At 44.0% G+C, this 23,518-nt stretch overlaps 1 protein-coding gene across 11 annotated transcripts in view; it reads right to left on the bottom strand.

The window, feature by feature from the left end:
- Positions 1 to 239: 239 nt before the first annotated feature.
- LOC143982457 (zona pellucida sperm-binding protein 3 receptor-like) overlaps positions 240 to 23,518 on the bottom strand; it is a 633,312-nt gene continuing 610,033 nt past the window's right edge. For 9 of the 11 annotated variants that reach the window (XM_077481173.1, XM_077481171.1, XM_077481167.1 and 6 more), the window contains 2 exons: positions 5,951 to 6,045; positions 240 to 3,679 (listed from right to left, as the gene is read on the bottom strand). In XM_077481173.1, coding sequence (XP_077337299.1) covers positions 5,985 to 6,045 — 61 coding nt within the window. In that variant the 3' untranslated portion in view covers positions 240 to 3,679; positions 5,951 to 5,984. The remainder of the gene's footprint in view (positions 3,680 to 5,950; positions 6,046 to 23,518) is intronic. The other 2 variants (XM_077481174.1, XM_077481169.1) reach the window with 1 other exon arrangement.

Raw genomic sequence — 23,518 nt, forward strand, 5'->3', positions numbered from 1 at the left:
TTTTATTCTCTAGGGAGTTAAAATAAATAAAAAATAAATATATATATATATAAATATATATATATATGTATGTATAATGTTTGGGGTTCTAAGTAATTTTCTAGCAAAAATTTATTTTTTTTTTTTAACTTGTAAACAACAAATCTCAGAAAGAGGCTCGGTCCTTAAGTGGTTAGGAGGTGGTAGTTGAAGGATTTAATACCAATACGTGGAGCATAGATGTGTATAAGAAACAGACATCTGATGAAAGCCAAGTTTACTCGGGTTCCCAACAATAATTTATGTCAAAGCATATCAATCAGAAAAATCAACACTAAACAAGAGAAAAGAAATACAGAAACACTTGTGTATTGTCATCTCCCATTTACTACCAGTTCGATATAAAGTATAATCTACATAAATTCTTTAACATTATTTTACTATAGACTGACATTATGTGGATGATTTACTAAAGGCAAATAGGCCGTTTACTTTGCAAAGGCAGTTGCAATTTATAAAGGAACTTTCTATGTAATGTGATAAGGTATTCTTTGTAAATAAATGTAACCACATTTAAGCTCTGAAGAAAATTTCCATGCAAAGTAAACAGTCTATTTACCTTGAGGCTGGATTCACACTGATGCAAATTGAATGCGGGTTTCCCCACATTCAATTTGCATGACAGGAGACTGTGACCGGCTTAACTGAGACTGGTTCACACGGCTCCAGGGCAGCCACAGAGCACACTGGAAAATGGTCCTGTGCATCTTTGGCTCCATTTTAGGTGCAAATTCTGCCAAAAATTCGGATCCTGAAACCATGTACAGGGATGCACCAGACCCCTGCTGTGAACCCAGCTTTAGTGAATCATACTCCTATGACTCAATGCTAATCTGTCATAAATCTTCGACAGCAGTACATTTCCTGCTCCAGTTTTAACAGCCTCTAAAAGCTTGATTTTAAATTTTTATTTTAAACACCTTCTTACACATTTATCTTTTGTAAAATGGAAGAAAACACAAATCTGACATTCTGAGAAATATTACATTAATGTACATTAAAACGCACTTATCTAAAAGATAGCAAATTGAGTACATGTTAATTCTGACAACTAAGGATCATCCATAATTGCAACAGCAATCAGGACCTATGAAATATAGTACATCAAGAAATAATGTCCAATGGGATAAACCTTTTTTTTTACTTGTATAAGGGAATGCCAAGTACGTACTCAACCTTCCTACTTCCAAATCCCCATTCCTTCTTCTGGAACTACACTTGTGGGAACCACTATAAAAGAGCAGTACCACAATGTTAACATGGTCTTACAGGCCTCCTCATCTAATGTAGTGCAGTGAGAACCATTTACCATTTGTTTTAACATGATCTTTTATATGTGGCAAAAGAGAATATAGTATGGGGAACCTGTTGTGAATAAACCATTTTGACATCTGTGTAATTGTGTACTTACTCTTGGGCTAGTTTAAATGAACAATGCCTGAGTAGGACTCTCCCTCTCCCCTGTTCGTTTAAAATTGCAATGTATTTCAAGAAAGTGTCCCTTACAAGTGTTCCTGGGCACACTCTCCTGATAAACCAGTCTAATGATCCCCGTTTCATTACACAGTTCTCTATGGAGGGAACTGTGTTTCAGCGTGGTTTGCGCTCACACTGCAGAACACTATACTGGATCACAAGTGAACCGCACCCAGAACCACCCGTTCCAAGTGGTCCTGAGCTACGTTCAGAGCACCCACCCTGCACAAATGAACTGGGATGAACTGTGCCTGGTTTAAAAAGTGCTAGTGTGACTGCACCCCAAATCCTTAAGGAAGCCAGTGAGGATGCCGGTTATATGGCATAGTAATGTTTCTATTTACGACGTCATCATGTTTGATCTAGGTATATTCTACTCCAGGATTAGTATGTGTGAGTTAAGGATGAGTGGCGCTGCCTGTAAGTTAAAAAGTGATCTTAGTGAATCACTCTTCTCATAGAGAGTGTACACTCAAGTGAATTAACACCAAGTGTGAGAATCGGGCACGCTCAAATATTCCACCTTCTAAGGATAATACAGCCTTGTGTAAAAATTTACAGGGGGTGGAACCCGCATGGCCACTTGCCATAAATAACGTAAGGTGCACCAAGATGGCACCACCTCAGATGATGTCTACTGACGAAACGCACAAAACAGGTCTACGCACATGTCATTTTTTGGTTTAACAAAGTTTCGGTCTGTGGAAAGTACGCCAACCTAGAGCACTTGTTGTTGCTTTTTAAGCTGTGTTGGGTTGGAGACTACCACCCATTTTTGTTTTAAAGTTGATTCTTGTTTTAAAATCTATTTTTTGGGGATTTATACCATGAGAGCCCATCTCTTTTCTGTACGAGGATACAATATCGGGGGTATAGAGAAGGAGACTGCTACACTCTGACCCAGAGTTAAAAGAGAATTCCAACGATCCTTTGAAAGGCTGGAAGCCTTGATTTTCCCAGGACGTGCAGGAGAAGAGTGATCAATTCGGCAACCATCACATATCCACTACATCCGGTTTACCCCTGCAGGGGTGCTAGGATCTTGTGAGTAGGGATTCAAAAATGGAAGAAAAAAGTCACCCATCACTCTGCTCAAGGATTAGAAACAAATTCCAGCTCAAGTCACTATGAACATTGCACAAGTCACTTGAAAATTGTGTCATCAGTGATCATATAAGGACTGCCTTTTAATACTTGATATATACATTGACTTTTTTATTTTTTGGTTATATTTTTGGTTTTTAGTTGAAGGTTTTTTTTTTTTTTAAAAGGTCACTCTTACCACTTTGTATGTAGCTAAAAACACTTGCATGTGCTGTTTTTTATCCGTTTACAATTTATGTCTGAGAAGACCCTAGGAATACTCAATTTTGTTGTCAAAATAATATAATATATGGATTTTGATGAATGCACATTTCTTACACAAGGCTCTATTATCCATAGAAGGTAAAGTGTGTGCTCAAATGAGCACACTCAATTCTCACACCTGGTGTTAATTCACTTCAATTGAGTACAATCTATGTGAGGCGAGTGAGTCACCAAGATCACTTTTTAACTTACAGGCAGCACCACTCACACGTACTAACTTTGCTATTGGAGCTCCTAAATTGGGGCCCCCAAGGGGTCACTGCAACCTAACTTAAACTTACATACGGAACTATTCAAATATATACATATTCTACTCTAGACCTAGCACTGGTTTCAGAGTCATGAAAGGTCTTCTGTCGTGATATGTTAGGCACTGCAAGGCTGCAATGTATAAAACAGAACAGAACTATGACACAACTAGTCAAGAAATGAGTAAAATAAATTAAAAAAGATAAAATGTGACTTTTCACAGCTGTGATATGCAGAGGGATACCATCTACACAATTTTAACAAAAAAAGTGAAAGAATTATACACACTTAAAAAGGTGCTGGTCGAACAAATAACATTTAACACATCTAGCTGTATGCCAGCAAAGCCAGTTCAAATCAGTAGGGTCCTTCAAAATGAATTTCATGTCCACATTATAGACATAATTAAGTACACAGAAAATGTGGCACTCAGTGCATAGAAGATATTTTTGGTTTACATTCAGACACAGCAAATAGTTTCTTCTGCTTTTCAGGTATTTATGCGCTGCAATGGCTATATTGCACAGGGGTATCAGGCTGCATCTTCCTAAAACAAAGAAGGAACAAATTATTAGCAATAATAATAATAACAACTTTTGGGAATGTAATATATTAAGGCCAAAGTACAGTGAAGAATTCTATAAGAAAAAAATAAATAAAATTTCAGCGAGGACCAGCCTGTTGGAAAGTGCTTGATCAGTGCCATGGGCTATAGCTCCATGGGAAGGAATCCCCCATCCATGTGTGGAAGGGGAAAAACTGATTAATTTTCTTTCAACCTGCTGTTGGGAAAAATAAAAATAAAATAATAATAATAATAATTTGTATGGCCTGCCTAAAAGTCAAATAGGGGTCAAGAAAAGAACAAAGAAAAAGCAAATGAATAGCAAATGTTAATGGATTTGCAGATAATTAAATCAAGACCGCAAAAAACAGTGTTGTACTATGGAATTTATGGTTTTCAAGTCTGAACCAGTGTATCTGTGAAGTTAAAGTGGTTCTAAAATAAAAGTTTTGTTTATCTTAATGCATTCTCTGCATTAACGGTAAAACACACCCCACTATTTTTACTAACCCCCAATATCCCTAAACACGTATCTGCTCCTGTTACCACTCCAGCACAGCTCCCCTCACTTCCTGCTTTCACATGAGAAACTGGAGCAACTGGGCAGTGGAGTGCTGTCAGTCAAATTCCTGTGAAGAGGGAATGGGAGCACAATACACACACACACACGGGTGCCTCCTTAGCCCTGGGATTGCTAGGCAGGCATCTGGAGCAGGGAGACTTTATATTACGTTAAATCTCCTAAATCACTTTAAAATGGACAAGACCGACACCAAGTAATAAAGCAAGAGTTCCCAGATTAGCATCTCACTGTGACAGCAAAACTCTGATGTCCTGTATACAGAAGCACCGAAATGGTTAAAAACAGCAGTTCGTTGCATAAAAATGTCAGAAAACAAAGGATCACTGTCTTCTTTAAAATTTATTATGGCTTGACAGGAGCAACCATTCAGCTAGAAATTTCAGAGGTTAGTATGTTGTTTCTTTATGCTACCATTTGGCTTGGTGAAGTCATCTTCAAAAAGCCAGTCAATCCAAAACAGGTATTTAATGTTTTGTGTATCTAGTGAAAAGATTAACAATGGTTTATTAATTAGGGACCTCAGTGGTGAGACACTTGAAGTTTTTTATAAATGTTATACTTTGGGAGAATGCAGCAACAGGATCAATGACCACCCCAAGGCTGGAAGCACGATCCTAAAAGCCAAGGTCAATGTCATGAACTAGGTAATTTAAATTCAACAGAATTCTTTGTGCAAAATATGCATTTGATTACCACCATAAAGTTGTATTTTGTGTCCAGCTCTGGTCCTTCCATAAAAATGCACAATTCAGCTAAAGCAAGCCCAACACCAATATGAAATGATTAGGTGTTTCTTTTAATCCTGAAATGTTTAATCATTTAAGGGTAGGGCAGCCCATACATTGAACAAAAAAAAAATAATTACCCGATTCCCCCATCAACACATTAGAGGTGGATGGGGGAATCCTTCCTACTGTATTGTATACTGACAGCGGGGAGCCTTCCAGAATACAATGATCAGTGTTGCTGACTATAGCGTTTATTTTCAATTTATTTTAGGCCCCTTTCACACTGAGGCGCTTTGCAAAAATAGCGCCTGCAAATTGCCCTGAAAGAGCCACTTAGTGCACTCCAATGTGAAAGCACTGAGGGCTTTCACACTGGAGCGGTGTGCTTGCAGGACGGTCAAAAAAGTCCTGCAAGCCGCATCTTTGGAGCGCTGTAGGAGCAGTGTATTTACCGCTCCTAAAGCGCGCCTTCCCATTGAAAACAATGGGGCAGCGCTCCAAACCCGCCTGCAAAGCGCCGCTGGTCAGTTATAACCCTTTTTTGACCGCTAGCAGGGGTTAAAACTGTCCCGCCAGTGGCAGATCAGCACCGCTAAAACGATGGTAAAGCACCGCTAAATATAGCACCCCTTTACCGCCATCGCGCTGAGCGCCCCAGTGTGAAAGTACCCTTATAGAACTAGATAAAGAAACTTGTGGTTGCAGATAAAGCTGGGATGAAATCTTAAATTAATTTAGAAAATAGTTTCAATTGTAATATGTTAGTAAACCGGGTAAGGATTTCTAGCAGATGAGAGCTTGTTTCTGGTACTTCTATTCAACATTGCCAAATTATGTTAGTATGCTAAGCAGGAAGCTGCACAGTACAACATCGTGACATTCTAACAAAGGTGGTATAGACTGTACAACAAAGTTAAACATTTTATGTAAGCATGGAAGTACCTTGTATGTGTGTTTTTTTTATTATATATCTGATTCACAGCTCTGGCTCTACAGACGCCGCAAACTTGTCTGTCTTTACGGAACAATGATAATCACTAGATAAAGAAGAAAATAATCTATTGTTGGATAAAAAAAAAGTGCCACCAACAAATATAATGACTAACATTTCTTTTTAGGGATCAATGTATGTGAAATTGCAAGGAATAACAATATTTAACTACAAATCAACAATGTGTTGTAATGAATAAAAATGTTGAACTGTTGGTAATTTTAACATGTCATGTAGTATCATCTTAGAATTACAGTTTAAAAACACATTTAAGAGTGCATTCTCAGCAGGAATGGAATTAAAATTTTCTTAGGTAGTATCTGTAGCTTTCATCTTAGTGATGCCAATTTCGAAACACTTCCCTAGAGCAGAAACCTTGGTTTTTCCACCATGTGCCTGCATTAACTATTTATGTGGCCAGTCTGATGTAAGCAATAACAGAATGTAAAGGATACACGTGCCTAATAATTAGTTTTACGGGCACATCTGATATCTTGCTTCCTCAGTGACATCACTGGGGGCAAAGCAGCATGATCAGCAAATAAGTAACTGCTAAATGCAATGATCCAGTTTTATACACCCAAAATGCATGAATAACCAACAGTCATACAGAGTTTGAGGTGCAACCCTGAAGACGAGTAGCATGAAGTCCTCAGACACATGGCCTGAGCAATAGAATAAATAACAGGTTGATGATCAGGATAGGTGTCAACAAACTGAGTGCAGCTGCAGTTCACACAGTCCACAGAATAAGCAATAAACCAGACCTGTGGAAAAGACAAGGGCTAAATGCTCAACAGACTATTTAATCACTCCTGAGGCGTCTTTATCCAGATTTAGTGGAACAATTATCAGATTTTTGGTATTACCTAGAACACAGTCTACACTAATTCTGTATTCCATAATTTAATAAACACATCTACATTACTTTAAAGAGTGATGAGTGTTCATTTCTGTATTCACTTTATGAAGCAGAGGTTTATTATGTTCTTATTACCTTTGTTAGAAAAATAAATAAAAAGAGAAGCACAATTTAAACCAGACATTATTAATAGGCGGGCCGCATTTGGACTGAGCCACTGTCCCATTGTACGAAGACTCCTATACATCACAGCCCACCCATATATCACAATCTCATTCTTACATCAGTGTTCAGTCCCCCTTCACAGTACTGAATCACTTTTACATAACACACCCCCTTTATTCACAGCAGTATCCTCAACCCCCCTTTCAAATCATCACCCCCTCCTAAATGGCGCGGTCATGCCATTTAGGAGCCGCTTCTATTCCCCAGCCCCAGCCACTGTCATTCTCTGCATGTTGGAAGGGGGAATGGTAATAAGCCGGCTGCAGGAGGCACAGCTTTGCATTGGGGTGGGTAATAAGCCGGCTGCAGGAGGCACAGCTCTGAATTGGGAACGGGAGTTGTCGGCTGTTAACTTATATTCACATTAACCAGTAAGTGATTGGTGGCTAGGATTTCCCTGCATCCTAGCCATCATGGACGGGGGGGGGGGGCTACAGAGCACATTACTGTGGGGGGGATGTGGGCGCCCTCCCGCATCTGTGTCCATTTAGCCAGAATGCAGGACTCAGCCTCACCCCGTCATTGGATTTGATTGACAGCAGCGGGAGTCAATGGCTGCCCTGCTATCAATCTATTCATAGAAAGGATGAACCACCGCTCCAAGGTAATCCTCGAGGACTGAAGCTGTCTCCTATTGATGAGCCCCAGGTGCTGACCATTACACACACTGAGCAAACAAGCAGGACAAAACTCTGGATAGGCGCACTGGAAAAAGACTTGAAATTCCATCTTTAATTGAAACAACGTGGGTTACATCAAAACAGGATCAAAAAATCCACAGCAAAGGGAATAACAGGGTACAGGAAAATTCTGACGCGTTTCACACCGCAATCGGTGCTTACTCACAGTTAACCATCTTTCAAGCAAACATCAAATATATAACAAAACGAGGCAAGGCATATCACATAATGGAAAGATTGAAGGCAATTACATACAGCTGAATCGCACTTTCAATTAGATCCTAGCATGTGCTGCCAAGCAGTGAAAATACTCAAGAAAACTTGAAAGAAAGCAAAAAAATTTTTTTGACCAAAAATTTTACCAAAATTTAACTCTTGGTGAAAATAGAAATTATGTAAAAGATCCTGCAGCCATACACCACCTTATACAGGTGTGTATGTCTGTATGAAATAGGTGAGATAAGTGAAAAAATTGACCAATAGGCCCTAGAAAGTGAAATGAAAATATTCCATTTTATCAAAGATGAAAAATTATTAAATCCCGTGCAAGAAAAAGAGCAAAAAGAAAAAGAAAAATTAGAGTGGGTGGAGGATATAGACTTAATGATAAAAAAATCAAACACATACACAGAGGGACCCGTGGAAACGTTAAATATATGCATAAATAACACAGGTGCCACATGTATAATCCGTTTATGGTGTCCTGTGAAAAAGCACATTGTGCCTTATAATGTTTGTACAATGAAACTCACACAAAGTGTTTGGTGTAATGTTTTATTTATTATTTTATCCAAGTGATTGCTTTGTAAAATGAATCTTATCTAAATAAAGTTGGCTTTTTCCAATAAAAAAAAAAAGCCGGTGGTGGTCTGGGTGACTGATCTGCACATGGTTTGACAAATAAAGAGACCATGGACTTTACTACTTTCTTTTGGACTCTAAAATGGGTGATGGTCATATATTTGTCTATAAAGAATTTATTAAGTTGTTACTGTTGGACTGCAACATGGAGTGAAAGGTTATATTGTTTTGATTGTTATTTTTGTTTTGCGTGCCCAAGCAAATTTTCAGTTTTCAGAGCTGTCACACTTTGAATGGCAACTAGTGTCATGAAACACTATACCCAAAGGAAAATTTAATTTTTTTTTCCACAAAAATAGAGCTTTATTTTGGGGGTATTTAAGATTCGGTGTTTACAAGTTAAAATCAAATTTTTTTTTTTGCTAAAAAATTACCCTCAAACATTAATTTTCTTTTCCTAACACCCTAGAGCAAAAAATGGCGGTCGTTGCTATACTTCGACACGCCTTATTTGCACAGTGGTCATATAAGCGCACTTTTTTGGGAAAAAGTACACTTTTTAAATTTAAAAATAAGACAACAGTAAAGTTAGCCCAATAATTATTTATACTGTGAAATATAATGTTACGTCAAGTAAATTAATACCCAACATGTTACACTTCAAAGTTGCGTTCGTTCGTGGAATGGCGACAAACTTTTACCCTTAAAAATCTCCATATGCAATGTTTAAAAAGATTCTACACGTTGCATGTTTTGCATTACAGAGGTGGTCTAGGGATCGACTATTGCTAGACGATCCCGGCGATACCTCACATTTATGGTTTTAAAACCATTTTTATAAGCGGGTGCTACTCACGATTGCGTTTGCTTTTGCATGCGAACTTGGCGGGACGGGGTGCGTTTCAACAAAAATAAACTGTAAAACTTATTTATTTTACCTTTTATTTTTACACTGTTCTTTTTTTTTAAAAATGTGTTACTTTTATTCCTATTTCAAGGAATATAAACACCCCGATAAAAGCGATCTTGTGGCGAATCTGTCGCAGCGACCACTTTTATCTGAAAACTGATTGCCCGCAGAAGAAGAGAATACCAGGGTTTTGGCAGCTAGCTGCTGCCATAACAATGATATTCCTCTTCAAAGTGCCGATGTATAACGACGGCGAGCGGTCCGTAAGTGGTTAAACTCTAAAAGCTGTAAGGGAACAACGAAAACCTTCAGATTTTTAGAGAAATATGGTTTACATTTTTTCTTACTTTCAGTTTTTTACCATTTTGCAAAAAGGCCTAATTTAAAAATGTGTTATTTAATAACTCAAAAAGGTTAAGCTTTTATGTTTAGTGGGGATTTTGTAAAACGTATTTTTATCTGCCAATGAGTTTAGTGTATTTTTTACGAAAAATAGGATTTTTTGTACTCACCGTAAAATCATTTTCTCTGTAATTCACCGACCGACACAGCTCCTCTCTGTACAAAGTGGGTTTGTTAGCCTGCCACTAGGAGAAACTAGGCAAAATTGTAACACAATACACAGAATTGTCAGTCCCGCCCAGGGGGGCGGACTCTGTTCTAACAACCCTCCCTGCTGCCACAGCAGCTTCAGTATGTCAACAAGCAGCATAACGTAAAGATAAAAGGAGGGGTGGGTGCTGTGTCGGTCGGTGAATTACAGAGAAAAGGATTTTATGGCGAGTACAAAAAATCCTATTTTCTCTTATATTCACCGACCGACACAGCTCCTCTCTGTACAAAGTGGGACATCCCCAAGCAGTGCCAAAACGAGGGGTGGGAAAACAGCATAAAAACTTCATCCACCATGGCAAGTGGGAACTAGTGAAACTTTACCCACAAAAAACAACAGTGCGTGGAAAAAACACCACAAAAATCAGAGTACCCTCAACTGATGCAGTTTGTTTGGGTAATTACTTCGAACTGTGGAAGTAATGCAACAGTGCACTTAGCATAACAGTACTGTGTTTTTACCGAAACCCTCCCCCCCAAAAAAAAAAAAAAAAAAGGCTATTTGTATATTCCAACGCAACTACACGGCCGCCTGCAAGACTTTGCGGCCAAAACAGGCATAAGCCGGTGCACTGACATCTACCTTGTAAAACTTGGTAAACGTGTGAACAGACGACCAGGTCGTCGCCTTACACACCTGAGCAACAGATGCTCAGTGTCGGAAGGCCCAAGACATTCCGATTGCCCTTGTGGAGTGGGCCGTGGCCAGAAAGGGGGGCACCTGCCGCTACAAAGTGTAGGCTTGTACTACAATCTGTCCGATCCACCTAGAAATGGTGATCAACGAAACCGCCATGCCTTTCTTGGACCAGCCACAGAGACAAACCGTGAGTCTGACTTCTGAAAAGGAGCAGTGACAGACAAATACACCTTCAGAGCCCGAACCACGTCCAAGGCGTGAAGGGCCTCCTCCTTAGGGTGCTTCGGCTTAGGACACAGGGATGGGAACACAATGTCCTCATTGATATGAAAAGCCGATACTACCTTTGGTAGAAAAGATGGTTGCGGACGCACCACCTTATCCTGTGGATAACCAGATAGGGCGACTTGCAAGACAAGGCCGCCAGTTCCGAAACCCTCCTGGCCGATGTGATGGCCACAAGAAAAACTATATTCGGAGAAAGAGTCAACAGGGGAATCTCCTTCAAACGGCGGTTTCTGAAGCGCCGACAACACCAGGTTCAAATCCCGTGGGGGTAACGGTGGACTCACCGTAGGGACTACGTGACGAACCCCCTGAACAAAGGCACTCACCAGCGAGTGAGACGCCAGGGGTCGCTGAAAAAAAAGACAGCCAAAGCCAAAATTTGCCCTTTAATGGTGCTTAAAGCCAACTACTGGTCTACCCTCTTGCTGAAGAAACAGCAGGATCCTCGATATGGAAAAGGAGCGCAGATGCCAACCTTTCTCCTCACACAGAGATGTAGGCCTTCCAGACACGACGATAGATCTTCCGTGAGGAAGATTTTCGTGCTTTCAACATAGTCGAGATCACAGAGTCCGACAGACCCCGGCTCCTCAACACCTGACTCTCAATAGCCATGCCGTTAAAACCAGCGATGGTAAAGCAGGATGGAGAATCGGACCTCGAGACCGAAGGTCTTCTCACAGCTGCAATCGCCAGGGAGCGTCTGCCACCAGGTTTGCATACCAAGGACGCTGAGGCCAATCTGGAGCAACCAGTATCACTGGGATCCCTTCGGCTTCCACTTTGCGAAGCAGACGTGCTAATCGTTTTAGCGGAGGAAAAGCATATATCAGCTGGTACCGATTCCACAGAGCCACCAGGGAGTCTGACACGTCTGCCCACGGATCTCTTGTCCTGGACACGAATCTTGGCACCTTCCGATTGAGATGGGAGGCCAGAAGATCCACGCCTGGTGTGCCCCACCTCAGGCACAGTAACCTGAATACCTCCGGATGCAATTCCCATTCTCCTGAGTTCAGCATCTGGTGACTCAAATAGTCCGCCGTCCAGTTCTCCACCCCGGGAATGTAAATGGCCGACAGGCCAGTATGTGTCGCTCTGCCCACTGAAGTATGTGAGCGACCTCCCATGCCGCGGCTGAACTTCTTGTCCCCCCCTTTGTGATTGACATATGCCACCGCAGTGCCGTTGTCTGACTGGATCCTGATCGGACGTCCTTTCAGTCTCATGGACCATGTGGAGAGGCACAGCCTGATTGCTCTCAATTCGGGCAGATTGATCGGCAATCTGGATTCTTCCGCCGACCTGAGACCCTGAGCCGACTGAACTCCTATCACACGACCTCAGCCGGATAGGCTGGCGTCTGTTGTGATCACAGTCCATTGTAGAGGTAGGAACGATTTTCCTGACTGGATCACCGGGGATCTCAGCCACCATAGCAGGGAGTATCTGACTGACTCACCCGGATCGAACGATCCAGGGACAACGGAGATTTGACAAAAGCTCTTTCTGCAAGACTCTGGTGTGGAACTGGGCATACGGCCTCGAAGACGGCCACCATGAGTCCCAGGACTCGAATGCAAAAGCGAAGCGACGACCGCTCGCAGTTCGTCAGCAGCTTTATTGTGAAGAGTCTGCACTTTGTCTGAAGGGAGAAAGACTCTCGCTTCCATGGAGTCCAACAGCAAGCCTAGGTACTCCAGATGCTGAATCGGTACAACCACCGACTTCTTTAGGTTCAACAGCCACCCAAATTCTTGCAAAGTCTGCATGGTGATCACAACATCCCCCTCTAACTCTGAGGCGGAAGATGCTCTCAGGAGGAGATCATCCTACACTCACAATCCCGTGTTGTCGCAGCAACGCCAAAACTGGTAGTGGGCTTCTCCAACTGCAAATCGCAGAAACTTTTGATGCCACAGATATATGGATATGTGCAGGTACGCATCCTGGATGTCCAAAGACGCCAAGAAGTCCCCATGATGGAGTGCAGCGACTACTGAGCGAACTGATTCAATTCTGAACCTCTACACTTTTACAAAGTGATTGAGGGCTTTTAGGTCCAATATTGGACGTACCCCTTCCTTCTTGGGAACTACAAATAGATTTGAATAGAATCCCTGGAAGCGATCCGAATCCGGAACTGGTACCACCACCCCGCAAGTCCCTTACTGCCCCCCAAGAGGGCCTCCCGGCAAGCCGGGATAATGGGTATGCTGGAGGGGAAGAATCTTGTCTGTGGCCAAGAGAGGAACTCTATCTTGTAGCCTGAGGAAAATCAGATCACAAACTCATCGGTCGGACAGTCGAGAAGACCGCCTGGCTACAAACTCCCGAAGACAACCCCCCACTCGAGACAGGGGTGGGGGCAAACCTTCATGCGGTAGCACTTTTTGTCACAGGCTTGCTAAGCTTGCGATGCCAGGGACGCTTTTGTCCATCCGTGGCCGTCCTGTCGGGCTGGGGGGCGCTTCGCCGAAGCCCCGGTCGGACGAAAACGCCGTTTGTGAGCGGAAAAAGAGGGCCCATGCCTGCGGTGTGGCTCCTTAGGCTTCCTGGCTTGCGGGTGTAGGGTACTCTTACCACCACATTTTTAATAATGTTATCCAATGAGGCTCCAAAGAGCCGGTCGCCAAGGAAGGGAAGATCTGTCAGGGCTTTTTTAGATGCCTGGTCAGCAGACCAGCATTTTAACCAAATCAGGCGCTGCAGCACCACAGCTGACACTGAAGCCTTGGATAACAAAGGGAGAGTATCCAGGGAAGCGTCACAAGCGTACTTGAGGCCATGCACTAGTTGGTCTGCCAATTCCACGCAGACAGGAGAAGCCTACTGCTCTCCCAATACGCAGTGCAAAAGTTATACCCACCCAGTCAGTGTCTGTGACACAAGTGCAGATGCCAGTACTGGTCGCATGGCGGACCCCACAACCGTAAACAAGGAACGATCCACTACCTTCCTGTCTGTGGGATACTTGAATGCAGGAGTCCCCTCTACCGGGATTGTGGTTACTTTATTTAACCTGGATACTGGGGGGTCCACGACTGGAGGAGCCGACCATTTCTTGAGAAGGCCTTCCTCAAACCGCCATGTTTTTGGGGACCGAAAAAGTCCTTTGCAGGTGACCCCATTCCCCGTAGATGAACTTTTCAAAATAAGTCAAAATAAGTCAAATACGGGAACACCTTAGGTGAACGTACTGGCTTGCGGGATTTAAAAGGGACCAATACATCAGCAGAGGGATCCGCTGGCTCCTGAATCTTCAGGGTATCAAGCACAGCTGTGATAAGTGCTCCAACAAGTGTTTTGTCACGCCCGGACCCGGACGGGGAATCGTCCTCACTATCCGAATGGTCCTGGTAAGCTTTGTCTGATAGGTCAGCAGGGGCCACCAGCCGCAGCAGGGCCCACGTCTGCATCAGAGATCTCCCCAGAGGACTGGGGGGCAGGGGCCTTTTTAGCGCACCTTTCCTTCTACGCACCATCTCCCTTTTAGCCATTAATGAATTAAGGACCGCCATCAGGGTGTCCATAGGCACCGTGTTATCCGCAAGTGACCCGGTTGCCATAGCCTGGATTTCAGGGAAGAATGCTGACCCTACCCTGTCTGCCACCTGAAAGGGGACTTAAAAAACAGTGAAGGTCCCACCCTCCTGCTGCCGCTGGCTGGGGGGGCTCTTAGAGCCAGACTCACCACCCTGAGGCGTTCTGTGTTGGTTACTAACCATGCCAGTAGTCCCCAGGTGGTTGCCCAAGTGCAGAGTGAAGAGGCTGTGGCGGCCGCAGCAATAGATATGAGCGCTGAAACGATCTGCAGAGCTGTCAGGAAAGGGTCCGTCCGCTGGTAAGATCCATCATTTGGCATGCAGTACTGAGGTCCACCAGCAGGTGTCTCCTGGCAGTTTGTAACTGTCAGGAGAGACTTTCCCTGTTGGTGTTATGTCACCATTGGCCCGCAGTACTAGCGTCCACCAGCGGATGGATTCTGGCAGTAGGGAGCAGGCAACACTTCCTGCACTCAGGTGTTACTTGAGGACAATTAATGCAGTCCTATAAATACCCGGCAAGCCCACACATGCTTGCCTTGGTATCTTTCTCCCTGGATCCTGACCTTGAGCCTGTATCTGACCTTGAGCCTGTATCTGACCCCATCCTGGACCTATCCCTCCTGTTTGCCTTGGATCCCTGCTCTACAGCCCATCCATCCATCTGTCCTCGCCCTGTCCTGTTGGTTCCCCATCCTTACTGCTGACCCCCCTGTGTATGACCTCGGCCTGGCTTTTGTTATGATTCTGGTATTCCCCAATATTTGTATATATCATTGTTTGTGGTTTTGGGTTGGTTGTGCACTATTATATTCACTTACTTTTCACCTATGTAAATAAACACCATTATTTTTCACTTACATGTGTTTCTGGTTTCCTCTGTGCAGTCCGCACAGTTCTGGTCTCATCTGATACATGACAGAATACCAAGGCCATCCCTGACCAGAAGTGGCTACACAGAAGAACCATCTTGGTTCAGGTTGCTTTGCTGAAATGAATTTAGAGGTTATTCATTATTATGCTTTGCTGGCGTCTGAGAGTAGTGACTATCTCCGCCAGACACTGAAAGAGTGGCCCAGCGATCAGCTGTTGGAAACCATTCGTTTAGCTCACTCCTGAGTTGATCAGGGCTATATGCTGTTTGGGGATGTTCAGCCGTTAATTCAAATCTGCACAGAGCTGGCCCTGCCCTGCATCTCAGGGGGCCATGATGATTTTTCTCTCCCTTTCAGTATTAATCAAGTCACATCACTGGTATGGCTTCTGGAACATGATTCCCCTTACTTTTTTGAGCATTACACAGCCTGTTCCTGACAGATGATAGTAGAATGTGTTGATTCCGTACAATCCCTTGTCAGACAGGCAGTATGTAACCCGCAGTTTGTGCAACCACTACTTTTAGCATGGTCTGGTATTTTGCAATTAGCCACAGCCAGCCCACAACAAACCATCTCTGCTACCAAACACCTGCCTGCCCAAGAGTCTCTTCCTCCATCACCTATGGCAACCTCAGTTTCAGCCCAATATACTCTACTTCCCACAAAAATAGCAATACCCCGTTTATTCCTGCTGCACATATCTTGCCTTTAATCCAACTGCCTCTTTCCCGCTGCCTACTATCCTTCAAGAACTTCCCCCAGCCACTGTTACCTCTTCCCTGCCATATTCCAACCCTCCTCTCCAGTCTGCTTCATCCCCTACATATAGATCTGCAGATAACTACAGGACTTCAGTAGCTAAATCTAAAAAGAGACGGAAGTTCTTTCCTACCCATTTGATCCTGCCAGTAACACAACCTGCCTCCACACCAACCAACCTGCTCCAGTCTGCCTGCATGCCAGCTGAACCTGATCACCCACCTGATTCTGCCAAACATCTGCCTGCTATCCAGCCAGTGTCTCCGCCTGAAATTCCTGTGCCCCAGTTTGATGTGCCTGACGTCCCAGTGTCTGCTGTCCAGCCTGACGTCCCAGTGCCTGCTGTCCAGCCTGACGTCCCAGCCTTCCAGTCTGATGTCCCGCTGCTGTCCCTCCAGTCTGATGCCTTCCAGTCTCATGCCCCGGCTTTCCAGTCTGATGCCGTCCAGTCTGATGTCCCGGCCTTCCAGTCTGATGCCGTCCAGTCTGATGTCCCGGCCTTCCATTCTGATGCCGTCCAGTCTGATGTCCCGGCCTTCCAGTCTGATGCCGTCCAGTCTGATGTCCCGGCCTTCCAGTCTGATGTCCCAGCCTTCCAGTCTGATGTCCCAGCCTTCCAGTCTGATGTCCCGGCCTTCCAGTCTGATGTCCCGGCCTTCCAGTCTGATGTCCCGGCCTTCCAGTCTGATGTCCCGGCCTTCCAGTCTGATGACGTCCAGTCTGATGTCCCAGCCTTCCAGTCTGATGCCGTCCAGTCCGATGTCCCGGCCTTCCAGTCCGATGCCATCCAGTCTGATGTGCCGCTGCCTGCCTTACGGTCCGATGCGCCAGCCTCCCAGTCCGATGTTTTCCTATCTGCTGTCCAGCCTGAGGCGTTCCTGCCTGCTGCAAAGCCTGAAGCTCCTGTGCCCGCTGCACAGCCTGAAGCTCTTGTGCCCACTGCTCAGCCTGATGTGCCTGTTGCCCAGTCTGACAACCCGGACCCTGCTGATGACCTGAAGCCCTCTGTCTGCCTTGATGTCCTGCCTGAGAAGCCTGTTGAAAAGCCTGATATACCCGATCCAGTGTTCTGTTTGACGCCATAGACTATGGACAATTTCAGCCAATTGGAGCGTCCGGAGGCCGCTCCTTTGAGGGGGGGTTCTGTCAGGAAAGGGTCCATCCGCTGGCAAGATCCATCATTTGGCATGCAGTACTGAGGTCCACCAGCAGGTGTCTCCTGGCAGTTTGTAACTGTCAGGAGAGACTTTCCCTGTTGGTGTTATGTCACCATTGGGCCGCAGTACTAGCGTCCACCAGCAGATGGATCCTGGCAGTAGGGAGCAGGCAACACTTCCTGCACTCAGGCTTTTGTTACGATTCTGGTATTCCCCAATATTTGTATACATCATTGTTGTTTGTGGTTTTGGGTTGGTTGTGCACTATTATATTCACTTACTTTTCACCTATGTAAATAAACACCATTATTTTTCACTTACATGTGTTTCTGGTTTCCTCTGTGCAGTCCACACAGTTCTGGTCTTATCTGAAACATGACAAGAGCTTTCTCCAGCATTCAGTGTATGGCCGTTCAGTGTCCTGTATACACAGGACCCACAGGAAACAGTGTGTGATAGCACATGGTAAGCTGCCACTAGAGAGCTGCGGGGAAAAAAAGTGCTCAGGCTTCAAAAAAAAAATAGCTGCCAATGCTCTGAATAGGAAAATCCTATAGAAAATGGCCACTGAAGCTCACACGGGGAATCTGCTCTGCCCTCAGCCAAAATGGCTGCAGGACAGCAGCACCATGTGGTGAAGAATAAAACTAACTGCACAGAACACTCGCCACAGCCAGATACCACCACAGGCACCCTTTGGGACCCCCCCACACGGGGACCAGGACCACCGCTAGCGGAGGGAAGATAGGGACGTGGAAGAGAAGAGAAGAGAAGAGAAGGAGGTGAGGTGGCCCCCTGAATCGACCTCCCAGGGAATGCCCAGATGCTCAACCCCACCGAAGCAGGGAGAGCTGTACTTATCAGTCCTGAAGAGCTGGGATACATTCTATTACAGATCCACTCCTGTGCAGTTACAGGGTGGCTGCTGGCTCGGTATACTGTGACCAGACATCTGTAGCCCGGTCATATGTATACCCCGGAGCATTGAAGCTCACCGATCACCTCTGGAGCTGAGGCATGTCATGGCCTGCCAAGCCTTAGCTGTGACCTGCACACGCTCAATGGCCGGACTGGGGGGGACGAAAAGGATAACTTAACCAGCCTGTCACCCAGCCAGCAGTTGATAGAAGATCACAGGATCATCTTGCGCAAAAATATATATAAGTCCTGCATGGAAAAAATGGACCAAAGGGCCCGCAGGGTTCCTAGGTCATTCTCCTTCACTAGGCAAAATAAAACTCAAGCTGCTGTGGCAGCAGGGAGGGTTGTTATCACAGGGTCCGCCCCCTCGGCGGGACTTACAATTCTGTGTATTGTGTTACAATTTTGCCTAGTTTCTCCTAGTGGCAGGCTAACAAACCCACTTTGTACAGAGAGGAGCTGTGTTAGTGAATTACAGAGAAATATTGTTTTGATAAATATTTGCACAGCTATCATTGTGCCCTAAACATCAGTAGCACCTTATTTATATTTTACTGGTCATGGCCAGGTCACCTAAGTGTAAAAATGGAGCACAGGGCCTGGCAGTGAAAGGGTTAAAGATTTTATATAAAGTTGTCACTTTAAAGAGATAGGTCTCACACATGGTATGGGTATATGTGTAATTTCACATGGCTACTTATCCAAAGTATGGGGAATACCACATCTTTGACTTTTTGGAAGCCTGGTCATGTACAGGCCCCCCAAGATTCAATGATTAAAGGCTTTCAAAGGGTGCATTTCCTCATTACCCATCACAGTTTTAGCTTCCCTGAAATGCCAGGGAAGTACAAACACCCCCCAAATGACCCCTTGTTTTTTGAAAAGTAGATATCCCAAGGAATTTGATAAGAGGCGAGTATGTTGCAGATTTATTTTTTTGTCACAAGGTTTTGAAAAATGAAATATGAAAAAAAAGTAATAAAAAATACAAGTTAAAAAAAAAATTACACTTTATCTTTACTGCGGATGAGAAATCTGCAGTGCTGCAGGCACCGACATATGTATTCTGAAAACACAACCCTGCTGCTGTCAGAATAAACAGATTAGTGGTGCAGCTGACTGGCGTTCCTGCAAAGCAAACAACAGTTAACAATAAAACAAACAATAGAAAATTAACTCAATAAAACAACTTTTTAAACTTTTTTTCATTGTAACTTTTTTTGGAATTTAACTTTTTAGAACAATAACCTTGCAGCCTTTGATTTTAGAGTCTCTCAAAATGTGAAAGCCAGTTTCCCGACTACCTAACATCAGTCGAGACCCTTGTGTGTGAATGGTGTGCCTAGACTGTGCCTTGCTGTACCCTAAATACTCCACTAGGGTGTGGTAGCGACAGAAGCAGTACTGGTACAGACACCTTTTTTGGGGTGATTTTTGGGTTGAGGTACCAGGAAAGACACCATCAGGAAAATGATTTTCATGCTGTTAGCTCACTGCATCTGGATTTGAACCACAGGACCTTCTGGATAAAAAAAGGGCTGTAACAATTGCTTCCTGACATTTTTAGAAATGATCCACTTCTTGTTGCTTTGTAAATCAGAAAAGCATTATATACAGCCAATTGAAATAACTACAGTGGAAATAGAAAAATAATAAACACCCCCTTTAAAATAATCACATATTGTTGCTTTGCAGCCTGAAATGAAAACAAACACTGTTTTTGTTTTATCCAGCTGCATTTATAAAAAACAAGTGAAAAATATAACACCATGTCAAAAATAAATAAATAAATAAAAAAATAAAAAAAATAATAAAACAAAACAGAATCACTGAGTTAGAAAAAGGATCACCCCTCCTAAAAATGACTAGTAAACTTAATCAGATTTAGCCAATTACCTTTTCAATAGAACACAAAGCCATTTGACTTTCAATTGTGATCAGCTGTGGTCATTTTGATTAGCTTAACATGGAAAGAGCTTTCCTGGAGCATTTCAGTCCCTGGTCGTGCAACGGACGCAAACAGTCAACTATGGGTGGTAAGGCACTGTCAAAAGATCCCTGGGATAAAGTTGCGGACAGGCCCAAGTCAGGAGATAGATGCAAAAAAAATTCAAAGGCTTTATCAATGCCTAGAAGCACACATTTACCTTCCATAATACCTTCCATAAGAAGTGGAAGGTATTTGGTACAACACAGACCCTCCCTGGATCCAGACGTTGCTCCAAACTGGATGAATGAGCAAGGAGGAAACTGGTCAGAGAGGCTACCAAGAGGCCTACAGCAACTTTGAAGCAGTTGCAGGAATTTATGACAAAGAGTGGTCATTGTGTGCATGTGACAACAATTTTACAAATTCTCCACAAATGTGGCTTGTATGGGAGGGTTGCAAGAAAAAAAGCCAACCAAATAACACCATTACTACAGTAAAGCAAGGAGGTGGTAATATCCTGTTATTGGGGTGTTGCTCTCCAGCATGGAACACTTAGATTGAAGGGAAAATAGATGGTGCAAAATACAATCAAATTCTTGAGGAAAATCTGCTGCCCTCTGCCAGAAAACCGGAGTTAGACTTACCGGTAACTCTTTTTCTAGGAGTCTTCCAGGACAGCCTTTGAGATATAGGGCTCCTCCCTCCGGGACAGGAAACACGTCAAGCCAATCAAATAAAAGGTGTGGTCCTCCAGGCCCTCCTCAGTTTTACCCCAAGAACCGCCGGAAGGCTCTGAAAGACATAACACACTAACAATCACGTTAGTACACATCCTCACCACTTAGTCCAACTTAAACAACTTTGGGTGGGAAACCAGGCTGTCCTGGAAGACTCCTAGAAAAAGAGTTACCGGTAAGTCTAACTCCGGTTTTCTCATATCGTCTTCCAGGACAGCCTTTGAGATGATAAGCAAGGAGCTCACCTTGTCAGGGCGGGACCACTGCCTGGAGGACCTTACGTCCAAAAGTCTGCTCTTTATCAGACCATAAATCCAGACGGTAATGTCTTGCAAACGTTGAGTAGCTGGACCACGTTGCTGCTTTGCAGATCTCCTCCGGAGAGGCTCCAGCCCTCTCTGCCCATGATGCGGAAACCGCCCTTGTAGAGTGTGCCTTAACTAAGGGTGCCTGCTTCCCCTCTAATTCATAAGCTTTAACTATCGCCATTCTTATCCACCTGGCGATAGACGATTTGGACGCCTTGCAGCCCTTGCGGGCGCCCGAAATATTAACAAAAAGTGAGTCTGACTTCCTGAAGACCCTAGTGGCTTCTAAAAAAATTAATAGACTTCTCCTGACGTCTAACAAACTTAACCCTTTCATGACTAAGCCTATTTTTGGAATTTGGTGTTTACAAGTTAAAATCCATATTTTCTACTAGAAAATTACTTGGAACCCCCAAACATTATATATATTTTTTTAACAGGGACTCTAGAGAATAAAACGGCGATTGTTGCAATATTTTATGTCACACGGTATTTGCGCAGCGGTGTTTTAAATGCAACTTTTTGGGAAAAGGGACACTTTCATGAATTAAAAAAAAACAAAACAGTAAAATGATCCCATTTTTTTTGCATAATGTGAAAGATAATGTTACGCCGAGTAAATAGATACCAAACATGTCACACTTTATAATTGCGCGCACTTGTGGATTGACGACAAAGTACGGTACCTAAAAATCTCAATAGGCGACGCTTTAAACATTTTTTACGGTTACCAGGTTAGCGTTACAGAGGAGGTCTAGTGCTAGAATTATTGCTCTCGCTCTGACGATCGCGGCGATACCTCACATGTGTGATTTGAACACCGTTTACATACGCGGGCGCGACTTCCGTATGCGTTTTCTTTGCTTTGCGAGCTCGCGGGGACGGCGGGCGCTTTAAAAAATTTTTTTTTATTTTTTAATTTATTTTATTTATTTTAAAATGACTAAATTGTTTAAAATAAAAAAAAAAAAATTTGATCACTTTAATTGCTGTCACAAGGAATGTAAACATCCCTTGTGACAGTAATAGGCGGTGACAGGTACTCTTTATGGAGGGATCGGGGGTCTAAAAGACCCCCCACCCCTCCTTTACACTTCAGTGTATTCAGATCGCCGAAAACGGCGATTCTGAATACCGGATATTTTTTTAAAACCGGCGCCATTGGCAGCCGAGTAAACGGGAAGTGACGTCATGACGTCGCTTCCGTGTTTACTATGAGGAGACTGGAACGAAGCCGATTACGGCTTCGTTCCAGTTCCTCCCCAGCGGCCGGAGGCAGCGCAAGTTGAATCGGTGCTCCCGATCGAACGGGAGCACCGGTAACAGCGGCGGGAGGGGGGGACGTCCCCTCCCGCTCCTCCGGCATAACAGCCGAGCGGCTTTTAGCCGCATCGGTTGTTATGGCTGGATAGCCAATCGCCCGCTGAACAAAACGGTACCGGGATGATGCCTGCAGGTGCGGGCATCATCCCGGTATACCCCCCGGAAGCCGAGTACGCAGATCTGCGTACGCTCGGCGGGAAGGGGTTAAAGATCTCGCCTCATCCTCTCCTGAGGTTGAGAAAAATGTTGGTAAAATAATATCCTGTGTCCTATGAAAAGTGGACACAACTTTAGGAAGAAAACTAGGGTCAGTCTTAAGTACTACCCTGTCCTCTAAAATTAACAGAAATGGCTCTCTGACCGAGAGCGCCTGCAGATCACTGACCCTTCTAGCTGACGTGATCGCTATCAAAAACACAGTCTTTAGTACCATCCACTTAAGTGATGCTCCCTCTAATGGTTCAAATGGATCTTGGGTCAAAGCCCTAAGAACCAAGGCCAAATCCCAAGTAGGACAGGTCTTCATTCTCACAGGCCTGGATCTAGATAAAGCCTTGAAGAAGTTCCTGACAAATGGATTCTGCTGAAGGGAGGACTGAAGGAAAACACTTAAGGCCGCCACCTGTACCTTTAGAGTGCTGATGGATAGGCCCAGCTCTACCCCTGCTTGTAGAAAATCTAGGACTGCCGGGACCCCAGGACTTGCAATCCCCTGTTCTCGCAACCAGGAATTAAACCTCTTTCCTACCTTGGCGTAAATTGCCCTAGTAACTGGTTTACGGCATTCTAACAAGGTCTTAACCACTCTTTCTGAAAAACCCTGTGATCTTAAAATCTGTTCCTCAGATACCAGGCCGCAAGCTTGAGCCTCTCTATCTGAGGATACAGGATCGGCCCCTGGGAAAGTAAATCCTCCCTGACTGGTAGAAACAGCGGAGGATGA

Source organism: Lithobates pipiens, unplaced genomic scaffold (assembly GCF_037356315.1).
Source record: "Lithobates pipiens isolate NorthernLeopardFrog02 unplaced genomic scaffold, aLitPip1_a1.2 Scaffold_16, whole genome shotgun sequence".
Taxonomy (NCBI): Eukaryota; Metazoa; Chordata; class Amphibia; order Anura; family Ranidae; genus Lithobates; species Lithobates pipiens.